General features: G+C 38.3%; 1 protein-coding gene across 1 annotated transcript in view; it reads left to right on the forward strand.

Annotated features, from left to right (window-relative positions):
- The first annotated feature begins 1,394 nt into the window (after positions 1 to 1,394).
- Positions 1,395 to 24,586, forward strand: part of PEX7 (peroxisomal biogenesis factor 7) — a 71,732-nt gene continuing 48,540 nt past the window's right edge. Inside the window, exons 1-5 of the mRNA XM_054570021.1 lie at positions 1,395 to 1,611; positions 3,413 to 3,470; positions 4,315 to 4,465; positions 17,739 to 17,816; positions 18,207 to 18,315. Coding sequence (XP_054425996.1) covers positions 1,482 to 1,611; positions 3,413 to 3,470; positions 4,315 to 4,465; positions 17,739 to 17,816; positions 18,207 to 18,315 — 526 coding nt within the window. The 5' untranslated portion in view covers positions 1,395 to 1,481. The remainder of the gene's footprint in view (positions 1,612 to 3,412; positions 3,471 to 4,314; positions 4,466 to 17,738; positions 17,817 to 18,206; positions 18,316 to 24,586) is intronic.

The following is a 24,586-nucleotide window of genomic DNA, read 5'->3' on the forward strand; positions in this document are numbered from 1 at the left end:
AAATCTGGGTGCCATTTTGACTCATCCCTGTTCTTCACAAATCATATCTTATGAGTTATTGCCTTAAAAATCTCATTTGACTCTTATTTTCCATTCTCATTACCATAACATTTGTTTAAAATCTTTCCTTTTATCTGACATATTGCTAAAAATCTTTTAACTGCTCTCCCATTTCTAATCTCTGTCCTGCAGATTAATGTTGCCCAGATCTTTTAAAATGAAAACTCCATCATTTGTTTTCTCATGGTAGAAACTCCAAATGGTTCCATATTGTTTAAATTACAGTAGAAATTCAATTGCTTTGGTACAGCACATGGGCTCTTCATGATCCAGCCCCAATACAGTACCATAATCCCTCCATCAATACTCTCCACCATCCCCCTTTCATTTGATTAAGCTGCGTGCTGGCAGCCACAGTCACGCTGTCTTAGATTTCTTGGATTGTTCATGTTATTCCTGCCTCTGCAATCACCTCCATCTCCTTGTCTATTTAAAGAAAACATCATCATTTAATAACCACAACCATCTCACTTCCTTTCTGACGCTTTTCCTTCCATCCCCCAGCACAATTTCCTTTTAAAAAAATACCCCATATATATTTCTCATAGCACCCACAGTACATTAATTAAACTTAACTGATGACATGTCTACTAGAACAATCTTTTGAGGGCATAGAATACATGTTATTGCTTTTGAATCCCAAGTGCCTAGCACTGTACTTGGTGAATAGTTAAGCTGACCGTACAACTAGGTGTGCGCCTGTTCGTCTGGCTTATTTATTAAACTGCGCCTTCTTACACTCTCAAAAGTGTCTTGTTGGCAGATAAATTATATATGGCCATCCTCCACATAATGCATGCTAAGTAAATGTTTGAATGAACAAACGAATGAATGAATGGATAAACCTTAGTCTTCCTTAATGAGCCCTGTATTTGAGCACTTATTACTATACAATATATGTAGTGATAATTTTTTTAAGTTAGTTGCTTATTATGTCTTTTTTCCTTAGCTTCACTCCCGCCTGATTTAATATTGCTTCACATTATCTTGGGCAACACAGCACTCAATCGTCTTTGGGACTTGCTTCAAGAGTTCAGTTTTCTGTATCTTGGCCCGTTTTGTAATCATTGGGGACATTTACTGATGCCAGTGTTTCAAAAGTTCAATTGGCTTAATAAAAATCAGATAGCCACGCAGTGGAGGCTGATAGGCAAAACCAAAAGGTGTCAGAATCACCACCTAAACCACACTGCCCTAACTCATTACGATAGGCGCGATTTTGTTTTGCCCAAAACAAAAATGAATTCCTTTGGAGTCGGTGACCTTCCATTTGCGGACCAATAGAAATCCAGCATTCAGGACACCTACTGTCTTTACTTCCTCCTCGCCTTCCTAGGTCTCTAACTTCTCTAGACTAGTCCGCCTCGTATTCCTAGCGGATTCGGTGGCCGGGGCGGTGAGGTCCGGAGGCGGAGGTCGGGATGAACGCGGGACACGGGGGATCCGTGCGGACGTTGCGGGTGCCCGGCCGCCATGGCTACGCCGCAGAGTTCTCCCCGTACCTGCCTAACCGCCTGGCCTGCGCCGCCGCGCAGCACTACGGCATCGCGGGTGAGGCCGGGCCGCGCCGCGCCGCGCCGCGCCCCCGGGGCCGGGGCGAGGGCGGGGGGTGGGTTGCAGCCTAACCCGGCTTCTTCCCCGTGTCGAAAAGCACTTTCGACAGTAAACAGCGCCACAGCTGAACGCCAGGGGGAGCAGAGGAACTTGTCGGCTCCCGCTCCCTCCATTGTCCAGTGCGGGGAGCTGGTCTGGCGACAGTGTCAACTTCTCCCCTGCCCTCCCCGCTCCCTCCGCGTCCCCGCCCCCCCCCCCCCCAGCGCCGCCCAATTACGGTGCGGAAGTAGTATATGGAAGACGCTTAGCGGTCCGTGTTCTCATTCCTTAAGAGCGCACTGATTCCAGGGCTAGTTGATACCCGCCTCCCCACCCCGACCACCTTCCAGCACACGCCGCCCTAGAGAGAGCGTGTTTAGCCTGTGTAGCTCATCTGACGGCTCTAACAGGTCGGACTAGACCAATGCACGTGGAAGACCTTCCCCAGGGTCACCCCAGGACCTGCTACTTCGTCCACGTTCCCCACAGTCAGCATTAGGGCTGTCAGTCATATATCGGGTGCCCGTGAGCAGACACTTGGAGTCTCCTCTCAGTTGCCATTATGAAACTTACCAAGTTGTGCTCTCATCGTTAGTTGTATCAGGAGGAGTACATTTGCAAGCATTTGTTTGGGGTTTAAGTCAATTGTCTGTGATGGTATAGATTGAAAGGCAGGGTATCTCCCCACTCCCGCAGTCACCACACTGTCGCCAGATCCCCTCCACTCCCTAACCCCACTCGCCTCACAGCTGTCATCCTGCTCTCTATCTATAATCCTCTCGCTATTTTGCTTGTTCAGTTTGTTCATTAGATTCTACGTATGAGGCAGTGTTCCATTCTTGATTTTTTCTTCTTTTAATTAATATCCTAGCTGTTATGTACACACTGAAGATATATGAAACAAATCACTGCATAATGTCAGCTTTTGGTAGTAGTTTTCTGTTTGGTCCTACAGCTGAAAAAATAATGCGACTTTTAAAACTCGGAGAGAAATATTTGCTTTCTTATATTTTCGCCATTAGCTCGTAGAGCTTGCACTTTTAGATTTACAATAATTGCCCGCCAGTTAGATTCAAGACCCATGAGTTTGTGACAGTTTGAATGAAAACCTTTACAAAAGCTTTAAAGGAGTTGGTATTTTTTTTAAATCGGTCATGTTTAAATAAAAGACCCCCCAGAACCCCCTCACACACACACTGTTCCTATAACAAATGGAACTTTTAAAATATGCTGGTTCCTTAGAAAAATAATGCTTATTTGGTAGATAACTTATATATTGTGTTTAGCACTTTACCACCAAGTATGTGGCAAATTATTCCACCAGGTATTTTGTTTTAAAATCCCATGTTGACACGTTTTAGATTTATTGGTGAGGCAGTGAAATGGAGGAGGAACAGAGTCCTGGGGGTCTGTAAGCCAGAGGTTTGTTACCTGTAAAGAGGGATGATAACACCTCTCTGGGAGTTTTATGTGCCTGGCACCTGTCTGGCCACAGAATATGAACTCAAATATCTCCTTTGTTAGGGCTGTCTGGATTCCACACATAGGCGAGATGATAAGTGTCATCTTTAATGATTGAAGCACAATATAGAAAGACAGAAATGGAGCACACAATCTGACCATTTTGTGTACATGGTCTCAATAACTTTAGGGGGAAATTCATGGTCATAAGTTAGGTACTCAGTGCTCAATCCCTTCTTGTCCTTAGGTGGTCCCCTGGCAGGTTCAACAGCATGACCTCCATTTCCTTTGTCCTTAGGCTGTGGAACCCTGCTAATAGTGGATCAAAATGAATCTGGGCTTAGGCTTTTTAGAAGGTAAGGTGGTTCTCTAATTGGTAACTTATATGTATTCTCTTTTGCTGTTAGAGCCTCAGTAGAATTAGGTTTTGAATCTTTTTTATCTATAATTTTTTTAATTTTTAAATTTGCAATATAAAAGAAACTTCAGCATTTGCATGTGCCATTAAGTTTGATTGTCAATTTTCTTCTAAAGCTCTTGTCTCTTAGTGTCCATTTAGAAATTATAAAATGTAAATATAAAAAAATGAACTAGTTAATGTACTGCTGTGTGATGTTTCTGTCTTTGCTGTCCTCTTAATGTAGTTAGCATCACTCATTCAGGAGCTAATTATCCATTTTGTAGATTACCCTGTGACTCCCTTTCTTCCCATGCGTGTCTTGCTTGTATGGCTGTTGGACTCAATATGTCCATCAGAGTTAGTCAAAGGTAGAGAGAGGAAAGGAAATGCTGTCAGAAAATAACTGCCTCCTCTTGGCTCAGGCAAAAGGTTTATGGGAAAGGTTGAAATTATTGCCCTAAGTTAGTATTTTAAAGTGGCTGCTGGTCTTGCCTCTGAATCACAAAAGCAGTGAGCACCCAGGTATGGCAGCATGCCTTCATGTAAACAGTGCTGTGTCTCTAGTGGGGAGACCTCATCTGAGTCTAGCTTTGTGGTTTTCTAGCTGTATGACTTAGGCTGTTCTCCTCACTGCTTTGAACTTGTTTCTGCATATGAGAAGTGCCCATTCTGCTTATTTCTCATAGTTGGGAAGACCAGGCAAGATAATGTGTTAAAATGTGATAAACTTTTAAAAACTGTAGTTATTATTATTTTACATGCAACTAGATTTTTTTAGTTTTGATTTTTTTCTGTCGTAGCTTTGACTGGAATGATGGTTTGTTTGACGTGACCTGGAGTGAGAACAATGAACATGTCCTGGTCACCTGTAGTGGGGATGGCTCGCTGCAGCTCTGGGACACTGCAAAAGCTGCAGGGCCACTGCAAGTCTACAAGGAACACACTCAGGAGGTAGGAAGGGAGTCTTTCTGGGCTTATGGGGTTTTTTTGTTCTGTTTTTATTTTTATTTTTGGATGGAACGCATTTGGGGGTGAAAACATGAGGACATGTTTTCATGAGGACTTCTTGTTCAGGGAACAAGAAGTTGAAGCTTTAGTGTTTGTCATACAAGTTAGATGTACCTCTTGGCCTAAGGAGCTGGGAAGGAAGAAAGGGTCAGTAAAAACTCTGCCTTCTCATTAGTCAGTAAAAACACCGCCAGTAGAAGCACACTTTGGCACCAATTCCTCCAGAGTCCCTTGCTTTCTTTACTCTCTAGGAATGTGCCTGCCATACTCTGCCTCAAGATAGAGGTAGGCGGGCTTTTTGCGAAGACATCACAAGGTTGCCTTTAGGTCTTCAGTAGGATTCCTAAGGATTTTCAGAATATATTGGAGCAAAAGCATCAAATACTGAATATGAGATAGAGCTTACTGAAGAGACTTTAAATCTGGTTCATTTGTCTAGATATTGTGTCTGTGGCGGGGGAGTAGCATAGAAAATAGTTTGACCTTAAGTCATATTAAAATACATATGTGTTTTTAATAAACATGATGGTAAGACATTCTCATTTGGTATTTTATTTTAAATGTTTAAAAATTTTTCTTGAGGTAGCAATAGATCCTTCAAATGAAAACTTGGAATACTTTCAAATATGTGTTTACCACAGGGCCTGGCCTATCATAGAGGGCCTTTTGTAACTGTTTCTCAGATGTAAGAATGTTAGTCTTTTGTGATAAGAGGTTAGTTTTATGAGGATTCCAGACATCATTTTATAGCTATAGTTATTAAAAATCAGTACCTCTAGGATTGTGATTGAAAATAATGGAAAAGTTTAGTTCCTCTTTATTGTGAAGGCTCTTTGAATAAGTATAGCTGTAAATGATCATGTTTTCATGGAACTATTGAAAATTAAAACAACTTTGGTAAAGAAGGAACTTCAGTTTCAGGATATTCAATGCAAGAATTTCCACAGAGCAGAATGTCCAAAATTCAGATATTTTTGTGATACTTTCATGGTTTTTGCTTCATGGTTCTTATACTACTTATATTATAATTAATTGTTTTAAAACATTAAATTTTAATATACCTCTCATGTTTTTCTTTTATTAAATCTTTCATGCTGTGTATTGCTTATCTATACAAATTCTAGAGCTGTAACTAACAGATGATAAAATATCTAGTTATGTTAATTAGGATATATAGCTTTAATGTTTTTCTTGAAATAAGTTTTATGTTATTTCACTCATCCTAAAAAGTTATATTCATGAAGCTATGGGATTTATGGCTTAGTATGTGCATTTATTAATTTTTAATGTATGTTAAAATAAACATAAAATGAATAAAGTGTACGTACCAGTTAAAGTCACCTCATACAACCAGAGGTGTGTGTATGGAGGGGGGGCAAAAGTAGGCTTACAGTTCAGATGAAAAAATAACACAATAATAAATAATAATACAAGAATAAACCATGTTTCTCATACTCACAGCTGCAAACCTCCTTTTGTCCCGCCCTGTATGTACTACCTTCTGGAAAATATTATTCTAGAATGTTCCCCATAATGGTCTCTCAGTCTTCATCTCTGTGAAATTGAATTTCACTATCTCACACAACTTCCCTAACTTTTAAATTGCTGTACTGTTTTAGAAAATTGCTCTTTTAAGCCCAGATCTATTCTCCATGGCAACCAACTGTTGCTTCAAATGCCTTTCTCTGAGGTGGTGAGACTTAAGTCCAATCTCCATTTTCCAGGAGAACCCTTGAGAATAGCCATCGTGCCCCCTTCTAGCCTTCCCTCTTCCAGACTCTGCATTTGTAATTCCTTCAGCCTGTCCTCAGATTACATGGTCTCTACATTTTTCACCCTCCTGGTAAAAATGTATACTCTCTTGTTCTTTAGTGTTGCTTTTAATAATCTATACCTCATCTAGTCCAGAAATGTGATGATCAGTGTTGAGTTTTGTAAGACTTTGCTACCATAACCTTGAACCCCTAGGTCTAGTTAGTAATAGCACCTAACATGACTGTACAGTTTCTTCAGCCATGTCATAGTGTTGGGTTACTTTGAATCCAATAGTAAAGTACCTAGATCTTTGTTATTTGGACTGCTGTTAAACTAGGTTTCCATCTTTCTATAATTATGTAACTCTTTTTTTTGAAACAAAGATATGCTCTTTTTTTCTTTTTCTTTTTTTTTTTTGTCAGTCTGTTATTCTAGGTTGTCCTTCCTCATTTCCTTTTTAAAGGCAATTTTTGATAACTGCTTCTGTTAGGATGCCTTGGCTGTTAGTGTAATAGAAAACCCAACAAAATGTATTCAACAATCAGAGTTTATTATTTCACATAACTACATATATGGAAGTGGAATGGGCTGGGCTTAGGTAATTCAGGGCTTGACCATGTCGTCAAATACTCAAGTTCCTCTGGTCTTTGCACTCTGTTATCCTTAGTGGGTGTCTTTTTTTCTTGCACTCCTGAAAATTTCAGCTATTATTTCATCATCCTGTGAGGTCAAAGAGCAAAAAACATGGGTGTCCCTATCTTGGGACTTCTTGTAAGACTGAGAAACGCTTCCCGAAAGCCCCACAGCAGATACCTCTTCACAGTTGAGTTGCTAGAGGAACATCACATGGCCAGTCCTAAAGAAGGGACAGAGCTCTCCCTGGAGGACAAAATTAGGCTTCTATGAACAAGGATCAAACCCTTGGGAAGCCAGTCATCTCTAGTGCCACAACCTTGCTTCTTATTTTTCTCACAATTGTTAGTAAAAACTATACCAAGCAGAGAGGTGAAGAGAGAACTGTAGGAATCTCATAAAGCTCATCCTCCATGAGATTGTTAAGAATTTCTGATGATCAGCTTAAAGCTCAGTATTATAATACCAAATATTTGGAATTTTTCATTAAAGTGAAATACAGCATTTATTCAAAGTTTGTCTCTTATGCCAAACACTCAGAAACACTTGAAAGGATGTACGATCAAACAAGGGAGTTTTGAGGAGCTAATAAATATTTGTTGAATAAATTAGTAGGTGCATGAGCATAGCCGATTCCCTTTTTTTCCCCAGCATGTTCAGAAAAGCTATGCTACACAACAGAATAGCACACAATGGGTCATTTTCTCCCATGGGAGAGAGTTTAGAATGAGGATGAACAACAGCAGTGTTTCGGAATCCTGGCTCTATAGCTTTCCTGCTCTGTAACCTTGGGCAAGTTACTTACTTTTCCTAAACTTAGTTTCTTTACTTAGAAACTTGAATAATAGTTGGTGTCTTAGGTTTGTTGTGATAGAGCAAAGCTAGCACTAAATAAATAGGAGTTATTATTATTATTATTTTCCCTTATTATAATAAGGTTAGAAAAGCACGGAACAAGCCAGGAATCCCCAGGGTACCCATTTCACCACTTAATGACTATGTGAAAAATATCCAACAGTCAATTTTCAGATAGTCTGATAAGTACTGAAGCAAAAAAGAGAAATCTAAGACTTAGATATAGTTTAGGCCCTGAGGAATGAAGGTCTTGGTGAAATGAAAGAAAATCATGGACATCATTCCTTTGCATGGTTTCTAAACTTAGCACCAAAGCAGAAATCAGACTCTTCATATTGTTTAACTGGTAGCGGCAGAGGCTGTTATGTCTTTTGAGCCCGATAAAATGCCTTTAGCTTAGACTGCTGCTGAATATATAATAGGAGTGGGAGAACCGGGGAAAAAAGAGGATGAATGGAGAGTTTTGTTTCCCTACTTCATGACTTCCAGCACTGTGCTGTTGAGAGAGAGTTAGCACTCACTTCAAAGATGACATAGACTCGATGTTTATTTTAAGATCTAGTTGTCAGTGTGCTTATTACCATTTTTAAAAATAGTTAAAATGTATCATTATAGTCAAATACCAAGGCTTATCAATTTGTTGAAAAATTTTAAAAGACATTGACCCATTTTAAGTTTTCTGATCATTGTTTATAAAAACCAATCTTTGAATTAAGTATCCAACAATTAGTATATTGTTATGGATAAAATGTATTTAACAGTAATTTTATAGGAAAGATGTGCCATAGGGTTAAGATCTTGCTTATTTAAAAAAAATGAATAAATTTTTACCCCTCTGATAATGACAGAAGCTGAAAAGTTTATGACAGGTACCCATAAAAATATTAATGCATAATGACAGCCACTCATGTGTTGAACACCATTTTCTTCTCTTTAGAAATGTATTTATGTTTAAAACTGCAACAGATTTGTCATTCAAAATGGTATTTTTCCCCTTTCCTTCCTTCCTTCCTCCCTCCCTTCATTCCTGCTTTCGCTCCTTTCTCCCTTTCTCTCTCTTTCTCCCTCCCTCCTTTCCTCTCCCTTCCCTTCTTTTCTTTTAAAACAAAAGGCACAATTGAACTTGATATATTTCTTTTTGCATATTAGTCATGCTCAGCCAGTAATTCTCGAATAGATTACTGCATTAAGATTTTATTATAATTTAAAATATCCTTTTAAAACATTCCCCCTTAAAACTGTGATTGTAGAGAAAGTCTTAGTTTCCAGTTATATGTCAGTTGAATCAGTTCTCCCTTTGGATTTTACTGTCAATGGGGTATACTATTTCTCATCACATTTTAATCCTCTTGTTTTAAAAGCATTCACCCTTTCTTGGCTGTGTTTAGTATTTTAAAGATTGAACTTGCATTAAAAGAGATAGACCTTTCCGTACTGGTAGCAGGTATTATGTGCTAGGCATGTGCTAGTCATCAAATACTTAGGGGCTAGTCTCTGGTAGTAGTTCTGGGATGTGCAAGAAAACCATGTAATACAATGTGGTAATGTTGAGAAGTGTCTAGAAGGTACAGAGAGAGGGGGACTAAGAACTGTCAGAAAAAGTTGCTATTTGAGCTGAGTCTTGGGCAACTAGGAGGAAGAGTTTGCCAGGCAACCCAAAAGGAAAAGGGCATTTCTGATGGAGAAGAGCATCCGCAAAGGTGCAGATCAGTGAAAGAGCTTGACGTATTCAGACAACGTGGAGTCCTTTGGGGTGATTGGGGTTTAGGGTGTGTGCAGTGGAACAGTGGGAGGTGACGCAGGAAAGATGAATACAGGGTACATCCTAATGGGCCTAAAATACCTGGCTGGGGGTGGGACTTAATGCTCTGAACTTTTGGGAGCAAGATGGATGGATTGTGTAGATTTGGGGCCATACACTGTGGACAGAAAGTAGAACATACATGGATGGATACGTGTTACTCATTTTCAACGTAGTCTGCCCTTCCAGATGTTAGGTAGGACTAAACTATAATTTAGGTATTTGAAATTTTAGTGTTTAAAATGAGACAAAGTAGACAAATGGTTGCCTTAACTCAGTGGTTCCCAAACTTTGCTACATATTAGAATTACCTCCAGAGCTTTTAAAAATCTTCACACCCAGGTCATAGTGCCTCGAGTTAGAGCCAGTCATCAGTATTGTGCAGAGGTTCCCAGATGATTCCAATGTGCAGCAATGTTTAGAAACCAGTGCCTTAACCTAACAGGCATTCAGTACTAATGACCTTGATATGTGTGTTGTCTGATATTTTGGGAGTTGTAGATTCAAAAGGTAGATTTAAAAAAATACTTAATAAAAGGAGTGATTTTATTTACTTTGCAAAGTGGTAGCTTATAGTTCATTTAATGTCAAAGCTTTAAAATATTTTTTGTAAAGAAGAGAAAACAATAGTTTTAAATAGATGGAAACTGTAATGGAATATGTTCGGGTAGAGAATGACTTTTATGCATGGCTACTGCTACTGTGTCTGTAGTCTTCTCTCATATGCTCAGTGCAGGTCTCAAACCCTCTGCCTGTCTCTGAAGAAAGCTGACAAGTGAATTGTACCTAGAATTAGAACACCAGATCTCCTATTTTAGAATCTATTAGGAAACATATGTAAGAGAATGATACAATCTTATTTGATAATTTTAAATCATATGAAACGAGAAATTCTTTTTAGTTTAGCTACAAGCTGATATCTTATGAAGGAATTACTGATATAACTAATTAAATATATGTAGAATTTACATTTTATGTAAGACCAGGAGGAATACAAGCATATATGAGGTCTGTCGAGAAAAAGTCCCCTTATTGTTAATTCAACGAGAACGATTTGCTTGACATTGATAACCTGGCAGCCAAGGAGAGTGGACTAGAATGCGCATGCATGAACTGTACTAGTCCATGAAGGCAGTGGATGTCCTTGAGCAAGCATGTTTAGTGTGTGGCCGTCACATTCAAAATCGCTGAGCGAGTAGAGCAACGAACTTGCATCAAATTTTGCATTAAGCTTGAACATTCCTCCATGGAAACTATTGGAATGATTCAGAAGGCTGCAGCTATGGGCAGCTGGTGATTGGCAGCTTCATCATGACAGTGGGCTCACTCAGGCATCATGTCTCATGCAGTTTTTTTGTTGAAACATCAAGTCACCCAGGTGACTTAGCCACCCTACAGCCCAGATTTGGTGCCCTGTGACTTCTGACTTTTCCCAAACTAAAATCACCTTTGAAAGGGAAGAGATTTCAGACTGTCAATGAGATTCAGGAAAATATGACAGGGCAGCTGAAGGTGACTGGAAGAACTGTGTGAGGTCCAAAGGTGCCTACTTTGAAGGGGACAGAGGCATCATTGTCCTATGTACAATATTTCTTGTATCTTCTTCAACAAATGTGTCTATTTTTTTGTATTACATGGCTGGATACTTTCTGAACAGGTCTTGTATATATTTAAATATATTTACATAATATATATTATAAATGTATACTTTATATATATGTTAAAAAGAAACAATAGAAAGATAATGTGAAAACTAATGATGATTAGCTTTTTAATCCTCACCTGAGCATATGTTCACTAATGAGAGAGAGAGAGAGAGGGATGTGAGAGAAACATCAATTGGTTGCCTCCCATATGTGCCCCAACTGGGGATTGAACCTGCAATTTAGGTATGTGCCCTGACCAGAATGGAATCCATGACCTTTTGGTTTACAGGACAATGCTCCAACCAACTGAGCCATACTGGCTAGGGCCCAGTGAATATTCTTAGTGCCCATTTCACAAACTCTAAATACTATTTACTACTAAAAGGAACAGGGATCCTTATAGAAATAGTCAACTCCAAGACTGGGAAGGAAACAAACAAGATAAATCTAAGATACCTTCTTGTATCAGAAAGCTGTGAATGGCCACTGGGATCATGTGAAAACTTTAGAAGAGACAGCCTGAAGAGGCACTCCTTGACCCGTGCTGTGACAATTTGAAGATCAAAAGGAATGACAGCAATGTATTGAAACACTATACCCACACAGAGATACACTTATGTGTATATTTTCGCTTATTATTGAAAAACCCAACTGGTCACCATTGAAGATTGCTGACTCATTCTGAATATTGATAAATCAAGGTTAAGAATCAAGGCATTTATCTTGCCTTTCCTGTATGAATTTTATTGTGGGGTAATTAAATTGTTATGTGGAAAATTTCTTATAACTGAATTCTAGCTAATAAATGCAGAAGAAAAAGCAGAATTAGAAAAATGAAATAATGACTTTTAGCAAGGGCTATGCATGGATGCCAAAACCATTAATTTAAGACAAATACATCTCCTGAACAATTTTAGGATCACTAAAAGTGGGTCAACCAGAAAAGTTATACCTTCTAATATAATAGGAAACTAAAAAAAGATTGAACTAAATCTAATCAAACCTCTAGATCTAACTTCAATTTAAAGAAAGTAGGAAGGGTAGAAGAAAAATTAACCACCACCATGAGGAAACAATTAGCCAAATCCAGAATGTAGAAGATTCTACAGGACCATTAACTTTATTTCTTGAAGCAATAAAAGTCATGGGAAGAGGAGGGCAGGGAAAGTAAGGTGGGGAGGACTGTCTTAGATGAAAACGGACTTCAGAGACAGCGCCTACGTGTAAAATACCGGTTTTTATTTTTTGGATCCTGATCCAAATTAACTGGAAAAAGACATTTTTGAGACAATAGGGGAAATATGAATATAAACAGTATTAGATTATATTAAGGAACTTCTGTTAACCTTGTTCAATGTGCAGGTGGCCTTGTGCTTATGTAAAAAAGAAAACCATCCTTATCTACTGAAGTATTTATGAGTGAAATTGTCTGATACTAAAATACTCCTGTAATCAATCTGTGAGTGATGGGGTAAAACAAGGTAGGCAAAATGATGATTATTATAGAAGGTATATGTTGGATACCTGGGGATTTATCATGCTGTTTTGTTTACTTTTATTCATATTAAAACTTTTCATTCATGACAAATTAAAAAATTTCATTTCCCATTAAAAGAAGTGTGTAGCCCTTTCTAATCGCTCAGTAATTAAAAGTCAATGTTCCTTTCCCTTGTATTGATACACATAAATATGACCACTCCAGACATAGTTTTTCTTTTGTGATTTTTAATTAACTAGAACAACTTAAAAAGGGCAATATCGTACAGTAGATTAAAAATGAACTCTTCGAGAATTAGTTTCAGTAAGAAAATTTGTCCTCTCAAACTGTGGTTTTTATTAGGTTTAGATTTCATAAAGCAGCACAAAATATTGTTCAGTGTTTTTTTCTTTTTTTGCAGTTTTTTCATTAACTTTTTTCACCACTGCCAAAAATAATTTAATAAGATAGGCCTTTAGAGGACCCTGCTTTTAAAAACATACGTGTGTATTTCTCTTCTTTTTTATCTGGCCATTCGCCATGTCTATTGTTTGAGTGGTAGAAAAGGGGGATTGAATATAGGGAAAAGACGGAAGAGTGGACGAATAGGAGACGTGCCTTCCATTCAGATTTTTTTTTCTGCCCCTTCATTAATTCCAAAAACTTTGATTAACTCTCCTGTCTGCAAAGGACTGTGCTAGGCCTCGTGGGGGAGATGAACAAGTCAGGCAGGGTCCTTGCCCCATCTAGCGGGAGAGGCTTCAGCCGCCGGTTCTCCAGTGCATGATGTAGTTAGTGCTATGACTGGGCAGAGTGCTACAAGAGGGGAAGGTTTCGTCTGGGTTAGGGATGGGGAAGGGACGGGGGAGGGGCATCCCTGAGTCTGACAGGAGAGTAGGAATTGACTTTAGGAGCAGTCAGAGGAGCAATGCTGGTGGCAAAGGAGGGTTCCTGCTCGAACGGGAAGGACTCAGCCTACGTGCCCACAGCAGTTAGCGTTTTGGCCCTTATGTTAAGATCAGTGGAAAGACATTGAAAACAATAATTTATGGTGAAACATTTCATGCATATGAAATATATACATCAAATATATAACAAACACTTGTATATTTATCATCTAGCTGAAGAAATAAAACCTTATGATACCATGGAGCCACTGGTTAATAATTCTGTCCTTCTATCTCCTTTTTTCTGATCCTATTTTTTCCTTCTTCCCTTCTTCCCGGGAGCATCCACTAGCCTGAATTTTCTATTTATATGTTTTTTGTTTTTCCTTTCAGTTTACTACACATGTATGTATCCCTAAGTCGTGCATAGTTTTACAGGATTTTGATTTTTAGGTAGTAAGCAACAGCATGGCTGAATCTCCATGTTGAGTGAAGATTCTAAATTGCGGGAACCATATAGTATGAAATGACTGAAGCACTTTCTGCCATGGGGGGTGGGAGGCGACATTATTTTGTGTCTTATAAAGGTTATTTTTTATGCAGTGTAGATTATGGATTGAAGGTGAGCAAGAGTGGATGGGGAGAGCAGTTAGAAGGTACTATAATCCAGGTGGTAGTTTGTGGTTGATGGTTGTAACCTCTTAAAAGAAATTATATAAAACCTTGTAACCATGGCCCTTTGGGATCTTCTCCCTCCCATTTGACCTTGCTGTTCCTCAAACACAACTCACTTGTTTCCTGCTTCAAGGTCTTTTCTTCTACAGAAAGCCTTTCTTCTCAAATCTGTAGAGGTTTCTTTTACTGCACAGAGTTACGTGCTCAGAGAGGTCTTCCCTGACCACTGTTGAGAAGTGACCTGCTATCCTTGTCATTGTTTTCTAGTTCCCTTACTTTGCTTTATTTTGCTTTGTAATTTTGAAAAATCACAACATGAAATTATATTTTTACTTACTTACAAACTGTTTTCCCTACTAAAATATAAGCCTTGTATATAGTAGGTACTTGATAAATATTTGTTGACTAGATTAGTAAACTGACTTAAGGCTGGGATAATGGAATCCAGTCATTCCTTTTTGGTTGTCTCCCGAACATCCTTACAGCTATAAACTTTACAGAGCTTGACGTAAATGCAAACCCCCCATTCTTACTCTACATTTCCACTTGACTATCTTGCTGTCACCTCCAACTGAGTGTCTAAAATTATACCTTAACTTCCTTCCTCCAGTCTTCCAGTTTTGTTAATGCCACCATTATTGACAGCCCCCAGGCACAAAACCTTCGTGTTACTTTGCAACATTCACTAGTCCTAGTCTCTGGGTGCTTTCTGTGCCCATGTATGTCTCTGGGGTGGGGGAGGATTTCTGGTCAGCGTCTACACCTCTGCTTCCTGCTCTTGGCCCCGTGGCCCGCCCTCAAGGCCCTGCATGAGTCCTTCTCCTCGGGGCACCCAGCCGAAGCTTCCTTCCTAGCACTTCCTTCCTTTTGTACTTACGTCTGTAGGTTTTGTTTGTTTTTATTAACACAATATTCTGACTTGCACTGTTAGTTACATGTCCTAATATTTTAAATGTAAAGCAAATAAAGTATTTATTGATTGAGCCACCTTTACTTCCTCCTCTATTATTCCATTTTTAACCTCATTGTGTGTGTCCTGTCCTTAGTTTTGTCCTGGAGCCCTAATGCTTGCCATGTTGTGGGTCAGATAAGACAGCTGGCAGGACACTGCCATCAGCACAGATGTCTTACCTCCTATCTTTTGTTCTCATTAGGGCTGGGTTCTCTCTGAGCCTGTGCAGGCTCTCGCCGTCTTAAAGGAAGGGAAGGCATAAAGTTTCAAGTCCTGCATGGTACTGCAAGTGTGCAGAGGCAGGGGAGCATGAGCTCATGTTGTTAGTTTTTAGCTGTATTCAGATATCTTTTAAAATGAAAACGGTAGCTCTTTATAATTTCTTAACAGGCTTACAGGTTGTGAGGATAAATTTGGCTGGTTTAATTATTTGAATTCACATTTATTTTGAATTCACATCTATTGCAATGAGCATAGATGTACGAGATGTATGGCAGATGTTTAATACGAATTTTAGTAAAATATGGTAAACGCCGAATCAGAAGTAGGTGCAAGATGCTGTTGCAATGCACAGAAGGAAGCATCTAAGTCATGGAGGGGCTTGTCAGGGGATGCTTCTTTCAGGAAGGACATCATGAGACCAAGATGACATTTGAGCAGGAGTTCACTGGGCGGACAGGGGCTTTAAGTTCTTGGATACGTATAATTCATGGACACAAAATGAAATAAGCCTGGGCCCCAATGTAACTCCAATGAAACATGATACCAACAAGGGCAGTACTTTATTTCCTTAATATTACCACTCAGGGTCACCAAGAAATTCCATTTCAACAGCACCCTCAAGCAGTGGGCTGTAGAGACAGCCTAGCAAAGTGATGAAGGGTGGACCTGCAGTTAGGCTGCCCAGACTCAGATCTCAGCTCTGCAGTTTCCAAGCTTTGGGAATTTGAATCTCTGTGGGCCTTGGCATAGTATCTACTTCATAGAAGTGTAAATTAAGTGAAATAAATATACGAAGTGCTTATGACAACATCCTGCGTGCGTGCAGTAGGTGCTCCATAAAGATTTGCTTTTGTGGTTATTTTTAACTGTTCACAGCAGCCCAGAGCAAGGGATTGGCAGACGACTCTGTCTGCTTGGGCCAAGGCCAAACCCAACCCACTGTCTGATTTGTAATAAAGTTTTATGGGAACACAGCCATGCCTGTTCGTTAAGTGTCACCTGCGGCTACTTTTGTACTCTACAAGGCTGAGTTTAGTTGTGACAGAGATCAAATAGTCCAGAAAGCCTAAAATATTTATTTGGTCCTGACATTTGCTGAGCTCTGGCCTAGAGGATAAAAATCAAACTCTTTAGCTCTCAAAATCTTCAGTGATTGCTTCCAAACACATCTTTTCCACCTATACCTAACAGATGGCTGTAGCAGTTTTTGGTTTCTGCTTCCGCTTCTGTATACTGTATGGGCTCTCTTACTGGATTGTACTTTCTTTAGTGCTCCAGCTGCTTTTTGCTCTTTCACATGGATCTGGGCAGCAGCCGGGCTAGGACTAGAATGAGCTGGCTTACCTTGAATACTGAATTTAAGGGAGGTCTCTAAAAACTTAGTGGCCAAAATAGATAGTCTTAATGCAGTGATTTAAAAAACAAAATTAATGTAAAAATCTATGATTAACAAAATATCAGTTTTAAATAAAGGCAGTAGTACTGATTTTTTGTTTTTACTTAGGCTCTAACATGGCTCAGCTTCACAGTAGGCAGCTGGGAACAGGTAACCTGTACTGAAACCACTACAAACCCCAGTCAGTCATACTTCTTACATCACTGTGGTAGTTCGAGTTTTTAGATTCAGAGTAATCTGCTGATCACATTTAATGACATATATCCATGTCAGGACTACTTTCATAAAGTATAATTATGCACATAGTTTGTTGATCTTAGCTCATAGTAGTTAATCTGTATATAATCTGTTGTAGAAAATGACAAAATGAACAATATTTCCATTAGTATCCAAATAGTTTGTTTGAAATGGTTTATCGAGAGCAGTGAAGCCTAGGTTAGAATTGCACCATTGGAGAACTAAGGCTATTTACCAAGAGATCTGAAAGGATCACCTGGTTCCTATAAGCTTTTTCAAAGAAAAGCCAGAGAGTGATATTGGTTGAATTTTAATGCTTTCTGATAAACACTGACCCAGGAAGCTTTTTTAGATGATTTTCTAATCTGATTTGACATTTCTTCAGGGTGCTGCAAACCGTGATTTGCTGGTAGGTTTAAAAATCTGTAATTTTTTTTTAGTGAAGAACATTTGGAAATGTTCTGTAGAATTCTATTAGAGTCTGTAAGGAATAAGTCCAGAGGAGTGGACAGGTGACTTTCCATTTCTTGGACACCATGTTGAGATTTATAGGACTTCCCTTGATGTTTCAACAAAGTATATTAGTTGTTACAACTGACTATCACTGTTATAAAGAGATAAATTATAACACTGAACTTGATGCTCTTTTGCTTTCTAAATGGCACTTTACATGTCTTTAGGTATACAGTGTTGATTGGAGCCAAACTAGAGGTGAACAGCTTGTGGTGTCTGGTTCATGGGATCAAACCATCAAACTGGTATGTTGGCATTACTGTATTTAAAAATAAATATTCCCTTCCCAAAGCTTCCACTGATTTTTTTTCTCTTCCAGAAAACGCTTCTGTAGCTTTTAAATTAGGTAGCTAATTATATATTTTTTTAAATATTAAAGCATTTATTAGAATTTAAAATTTTCTAATCTTTTGTCTGTACATTAATAATTTGTTCAGCATTGATTATTTTGGCCCCTTAAATGACATTTGCTTTGTGAAAAAATAGAATTTTAAAAAACAGTCCTTGAGACATGTGTCTATAGTATGTGTATATACATATATAAAATTACATATATATTTTATGTATTATATATCTAAAAGCATACATTTGAATGTACCATTTTTATGTAATTGATCTATTTAATTTATTTGTAGTGGGATCCAACTGTTGGGAAGTCTTTGTGCACCTTTAGAGGCCATGAAAATGTCATTTATAGCACAATCTGGTCTCCCCACATTCCTGGTTGCTTTGCTTCAGCCTCAGGTAAATAATTTGACCTTTACTAGTCTTACTTGTAGTCAATGGTGGTCTTGCTTTCCCCAGTAGGTGGCGCTGTGCACCTTAGAGTCTGAGGGCGGAGGACCCTGATTCTTTGTGCTCTTGAGACTGTTTCATTGTCTACCAACCTCTAGACTTGAATTGGGCAGGCCTGGATTACTTTTTAATGATTCTAACCATTTGACTAAGATGTTCCTTTCTGGTGAAATAGGAGGTGTGGGACAGAGAGCAAGTGAGGTCTTTGGCATCAGCCTTTGCTTTCATTCATGTTCACCCTTCTTACAGGATGTTCTCTTTAGGATGTAATTCATTGCCACTAAACTATAGCAAGGATGCTTTTTAGTATGATCTTTTTTTCTGACTGTTTGCTTTTGATTTATGTCAGCAATTCTAAAAGCCCCAAATACTTACTGTTGGGCCCTTTATGGAAAAATGTTCGCTGGTATAGAGCCGTGTGTAGGGTGGGGATAAAACAATAGAAACTCTTTTGGTTGTTTAGTGGGGGACAGAAGACAATAACGACAGAAGGAGGTAGAGTGCTTCTTCTAGTGTTGTCTCCTTGTTTAATTATCCAACACCCAAGGATAAACAATCAATAAGTTAATTGTTCCTTTCTTGCTAATAAACTATATCAATGCCCTGAGTTGTTGAATTATGTCAAGTTGCTTTCATAAGAAATATGTCACAGAAATCCTTTCAACTTGTTTTTTTATTGAGACATAGTTGACATATAACATTATACAGAGTGTATAATGGCACTCTGTTATACACTCTGGGCAAAAGTAGACTTACAGTTGTGAATATGCAAAATGGTTTATTCTTCTATTACTTATTATTGTATTATTTTCCATTTAAATAGCTATAAGCCTACTTTTGCCCTGCCCTGTGTTAATTTCATTTGTACAACATAATTATTCAATATTTGGATATACATACTGTGAAAGGATCACCACACTAAGTCTAGTTAACATCCATCACCACACATAGTTATGAATTGTTTTTCTCATGAGAACTCTTAAGACCTATTCTCAACAGTTTTCAAATAAACAATACAGGATTACTAACTATAGTTACCATGTTGTATGTTATATTCACACAACTTGTTTTATAACTGAAATTTGCCCTTTTTGATCTCCTTTACCCATGAAAGCCTACCCTCCCCGCAACCTCCAACAACCACCAATCTGTTCTTTGTATGTACATGGCTTTTAATTCTACATATAAGTGAGATCATAAGGTACTTGTCTTTTGTTTATTAGTTTTAATTCTAAAAACTAAAAATATCCATGTCCCTGAATTCTCTTAAGTATTATTTGGCTGAAGACAATCAGAAGTGAAAACCTTCAGGTAAATTGTGTACAGACAAGTATGTCCATTTAGATTGTGCAACTTTTTGAACCCAAGACAACAGTGAAGTGAATTAGTTTCATCTGTGTATAGAGGTGCAGTTAATTTAAAAAAATGCTTTGTTTGCTGATTAAAATTAACAGCATTGTTTTCCAGAATAAAGAGTGGTACACTCTGTAAACTTGTACAATTATTGGTTATTTTTTAAAACTTATAAATTGTCATAATTTTTTAAAATCCATAATCTGAAATGAATCTTTTTCAAAATATGAAGGCTTTGGGGACAAATAATATATTTTTCTTCTCACATTTCCTTTACTAAGCCTAAATGTCTTTTTTCAATCTTTTATCTTTCTGTTGTGCATCTTACCGTAGGACAGGTGTTTATTAAGTCATGGATAGCAATATTGATGCATCTAATTTAAATTAACTCTTTAGCCTGCATATATAACTTGACTTAATAATCTTTTATGCTTTTAATTTAGTGTAAATGCTAATGAGTTTTATGTTTATAGTGAATCACATCTATAAGATGACCACAGTTCAGTGTAATGGTTATAATTTTTATAATTTCACTATTAGTGAGAAGCCCTAACACAGGAAGTAGTAGTACAATTACATTGAAATTCTCATGAAAATGTGAATCAGATTGACATTAGCATCATTTTCTTCGAGTAGGTGTGCCCTTTAGCCTTGTATCTCCACTTTCAAAGGAGACATTTCAAATTCTTGGATGGAATTAGTGGTAGAGAATAGGTGCACCACCAGTGAACTGAAACATGTGTCCCTAGTGAACCAGTGAAGACATGTCTGCTGGGAGCTCTGATTGTCATCATTCACAATAAACTAGAATTAATAATGAGTATAATTTTACATATTTAGGAAAATATTAGTAAGTCAACCACCTTGAACTACATACTTAAAAAATTATTTACCTTATTGTTGTATATAATTTTGTTAATTTATATTATTATTTAATTTCTAAAATTGTCTTCATTTGATTTTAATTGTTGTTCTTTTTATGCCCATGACCAAAGGTAAAATCTGACAGTGACAAAATCATGAACTAATACAGCTGCGTGTATTTAAATGTCAGGCAAAATTGTGTATATTAGCCCTTTATTTGGACTGAGTCATGCACCACTTCTTTCATTGGCCTTTTGTGGAGCATGGTATACATAATATTGACTCCGGATGTTACATTTGGAGTGTTCAGTTGAGACTGAATAGCGGAAAAAGGTTGGTTAGGTAGAGAGAGTTAGCTGTATAATCATAAAACTTATCTTTTAAAACTATCTGTATGTCGTAAATAGGTAGTGTATAAAAACAGTTCTTTTATCCAGAGTGATTATTTGCTTTAGCAGGAAAAAAAGAACATCTGTTTAATGACATTACTTTGACGTGCCAGGTGGGAGGGGTGTTAGGAGAGATGGGTGAAAAGGTGAAGATTAAGAAGTACGGATTGTTTTACAGAGTAATCACGGGGATGTAAAGTGCAGCATAGGGAACATAGTCAGTAATACTCTAATAACTGTGTATTGTGTCAGATGGGTACGAGACCTAGCGGGATGATCACTTAGTAAGTGAGGTAATGTCTGATCACTGAGGTATACACATAAAACTAATGTAACGTTGTATATAAACTATAATTGAAAAATTAAAAATGATTAAAAATATATATTAGAAATGAATATACGTAGTAGTCATATCAACCAGGACTTCTTTAGTTGAAATTGAAAGAAATTCTGATCCAAACTGCTTTAAGAAGGAAGACCATTCATTTGCTCACATAGCTCACATAGTTTAAACGTCCAGAATTAGAACTGGCTTCACAGAGGCATGGCTGGATAGAGGGTTCAAACGATATTCTTGTCCTCACTTTTGTTCTGTCTTCTGTTGAGTTGGTTTCGGTATCAGGTACCATGTGATAGCAAAATGGCAGTGGCTTTAATCCCCACAATCTTTCTGGTTTCTGTGTGTTAGGAGAAAGTGAGAAGTTTTCAGACGTCTAGGAAAGTTTCATTTTCTCTCATTGGCTCTTCAGGGACTTTGTGGATGCTCTTAAACTAATCACTGTATCTGGAGAGGGCCATGCAATGTGTTCGTTGGCTTCAGCCCGGCTTAGCTCCTGCAGTCGGGAATGGGAAATGGGAGAGAGTGGCACACAAACTACACACACAGAGGATGAAAAGGGTGAATTTTGATTAGGTGAAAGTAGACGGGTACATTCGAGTAGGCCAATATTCACTAAAAGGGCTGCGGATTCAAGGCTTACAATAAATCTAAGGGGATTTGACGAAAATCAAGCACTGGGCCTGTGTGCTATAGAATATGTTCCTTTAAAAAAATTACTCCAAGAATTTAGAAACCTTCAAAGTTGTATGGTATTTGCGGATCTAGAACTAAATTTATCATTCGCTAAGACAGGACCAAAACAGCGAGTTACTAGAGATTTAGATCTAGATTTACCTTCCATACCAGAGTTCTCTAAGGACACTGCATTTTGTCTAGTTCATGGTAGCTGTATTAATACAGAATTCATATTTCTAAATTATATGAGCTAGAAGGGAAGAACATTTGAGCTCTGTACAGAAGGAGGATTAATGTGAAGTAAACTTTCTTGTGAACCATGAAAACTAAGTTACTACTATGACAGACCCGGTATAATTGCATAAGTGATAGCCATGTGTGAATATGTTGGGTCCAGTAGTTAAAAAAACCTTATTGTACTCTGAGAAGAAGTCATATGACATCTGATAGGCATCTGGTATTTCAATTAAATTGAATTATTTGGGCCCAATATCCATCCTTTTTCTACTCAGTTCACTTCACGATTTCAGACTTAACCTTTATACTCATTCTCCTTACCCAACTTTCTCTTACCTGCTGCAGTTTGAAATTAGGCATAGTGGCGGCCAACGTTTCCTGTTCCACATCGTGCATTTAAATTCATTGATTCTGCTGCCAGTGTCAGATCTGCAACTGAAAAGAGAAACTGGTAATTCACGTGGGTCTAGGGCACCATCACAGGGCCCTGATGAATGTCTGGCTGACAATGAAAGGCCAGTTGTCTGGGAAGAACGATTACACAAACAACAACAAATGGGCCACCTGGCTGGGTGGCTCGGTTGGAGCATCGTCCTGTGTACCAAGTGGTTGTGGGTTCTATCCCCGGTCGAGGCACATAGCTAGTTTGTGGGTTTGACCCCCAGTTGGGGCACATACAGGAGGCAACCAATTGATGTTTCTCTCATATTGATGTTTCTCTCTCCCTCCCCTTCCTCTCTCTCTAACATTGATAAACATATCCTCAGCTGAGGACTTTAAAAATTATTAAAACAAAACAAAACAAACCAACAAATACAGATGTCTGGGTAGCTCAGAGTTGTGTGAGTCATTGTGCCATTTGGAAAACAGAGTGATGAGGAAGAAGTGTCAGTTGTGTGCAGCAGGAACAACTGTCATGGAAGTGGATGTTAGCTTCTACATAAGAGTTCTCACTTTTTTCTGGCCTTTAAATGAACTGTAAGAGGGACAAACGTGGTGCCTTTTTTCTTTTCTTTTCTTTCTTCTTCTTCTTCTTTTTTTTTTTTTTAAAAAAAAGGTTGTTTGAGTATGATAGTGAGGAACCAAAATGTTGTCTCAGAGAATTTTAGAATAACCAACCACCTGGGCTTTGTTGTCGTTTTGTTTGATCTTTCAGCGGAGTATAATATACGTACAGAACAGTGCTTAATCTAAAGTACACAAGGCAATGAGTTTTTACAATGAATGCGTCTGTGTACCAGCAACCAGATCAAGACACAGAGTGCTTCCAGAGGCCTCCTCACATCCTTCCACTCATTACTGTCCCCTGTGCCCCAGGGTGACCACTGTGCTGCCTTCTAATAGCATAGATTAATGTTGCCTGTTTTTATACTTTTGTGTCTGGTTTCTTTTGCTCAACATTATTTGTGGGATTCATTCATATTGTTACTAGAATAACAGTTCTCAATCTCCTAGTCAACATTCATTGTAATGTTTTGGTACTTTAAATCATTCACATAGCCATATAATGTAATTTTTAGGGTGAACACAAGCTCGCTGAACTTTAGACAATACTTTAGTCATAGCTATAGAAGACTTTAAAGTTTCAGCCTAATATTAAATATAAATTTTTGAAAGCTCATGTACATCATTTAGGCATTTCCTATGTTTTAGTGGAAGCTTTGTGCCAAATCAAATGTTTTTGTCTGGGCCTAGGCTTTCTAGAGACTGAAGCTTCAAGTGAACTTCCTACCTCCCTTCAGGATGATCAGTGCTTTCCTTTGCCCACAAGTGATAGAACTTGAGCTATTTTAGGTCTCTGTAGAATTTATTGAAAAGCAGCCCCAGAGAGGGAAGGGATGCTTGAATGTCCCAAGGACACAGTTTCTGTTTCTAAGCTGGGCTTTTCTTTGCTTATTGACTTGACTCTGCAGGCTGGATTTACAGTGAGACACATGCCCCCTGCCAGCAGCTCCTCATTTTATAACCTGTAAATTTTATCATAAGAGAGGGACTGACATTATTTTCAGTTATAGTTCAGAAAAATTTCAAGTACCTACCTTTGACCTGCCAACTGTGGTCAGGGCAGGGAATAAGATACTATGACTGGCCTTGCTTGGACCTGTCTGATTAGCTTCTCTTATAAGTTGCAGACCTGCCATTGGCAGCTGGTCAGCTGTTTTGAACCATGCATGTTTTTCTGGAATCACATGCCCAGAAGCAGATGCTGTTCCTAGAAGAGTGTTGCTGGACAGACCAAACATAGACATTTGCACCACCCTGCTTTACACAGCAGGTCCTCAAATAAAGTTCCATTCAACATCATGTCATTGTAACATTGATGAGACAACGTAGGATCTTAACTCTTGTTTATGTCAATTAG

The sequence above is a fragment of the Pteronotus mesoamericanus genome, unplaced genomic scaffold (genome assembly GCF_021234165.1).
Source record: "Pteronotus mesoamericanus isolate MK-2021 breed Mesoamerican mustached bat unplaced genomic scaffold, CSHL_Meso_final contig_20, whole genome shotgun sequence".
NCBI lineage: Eukaryota > Metazoa > Chordata > Mammalia > Chiroptera > Mormoopidae > Pteronotus > Pteronotus mesoamericanus.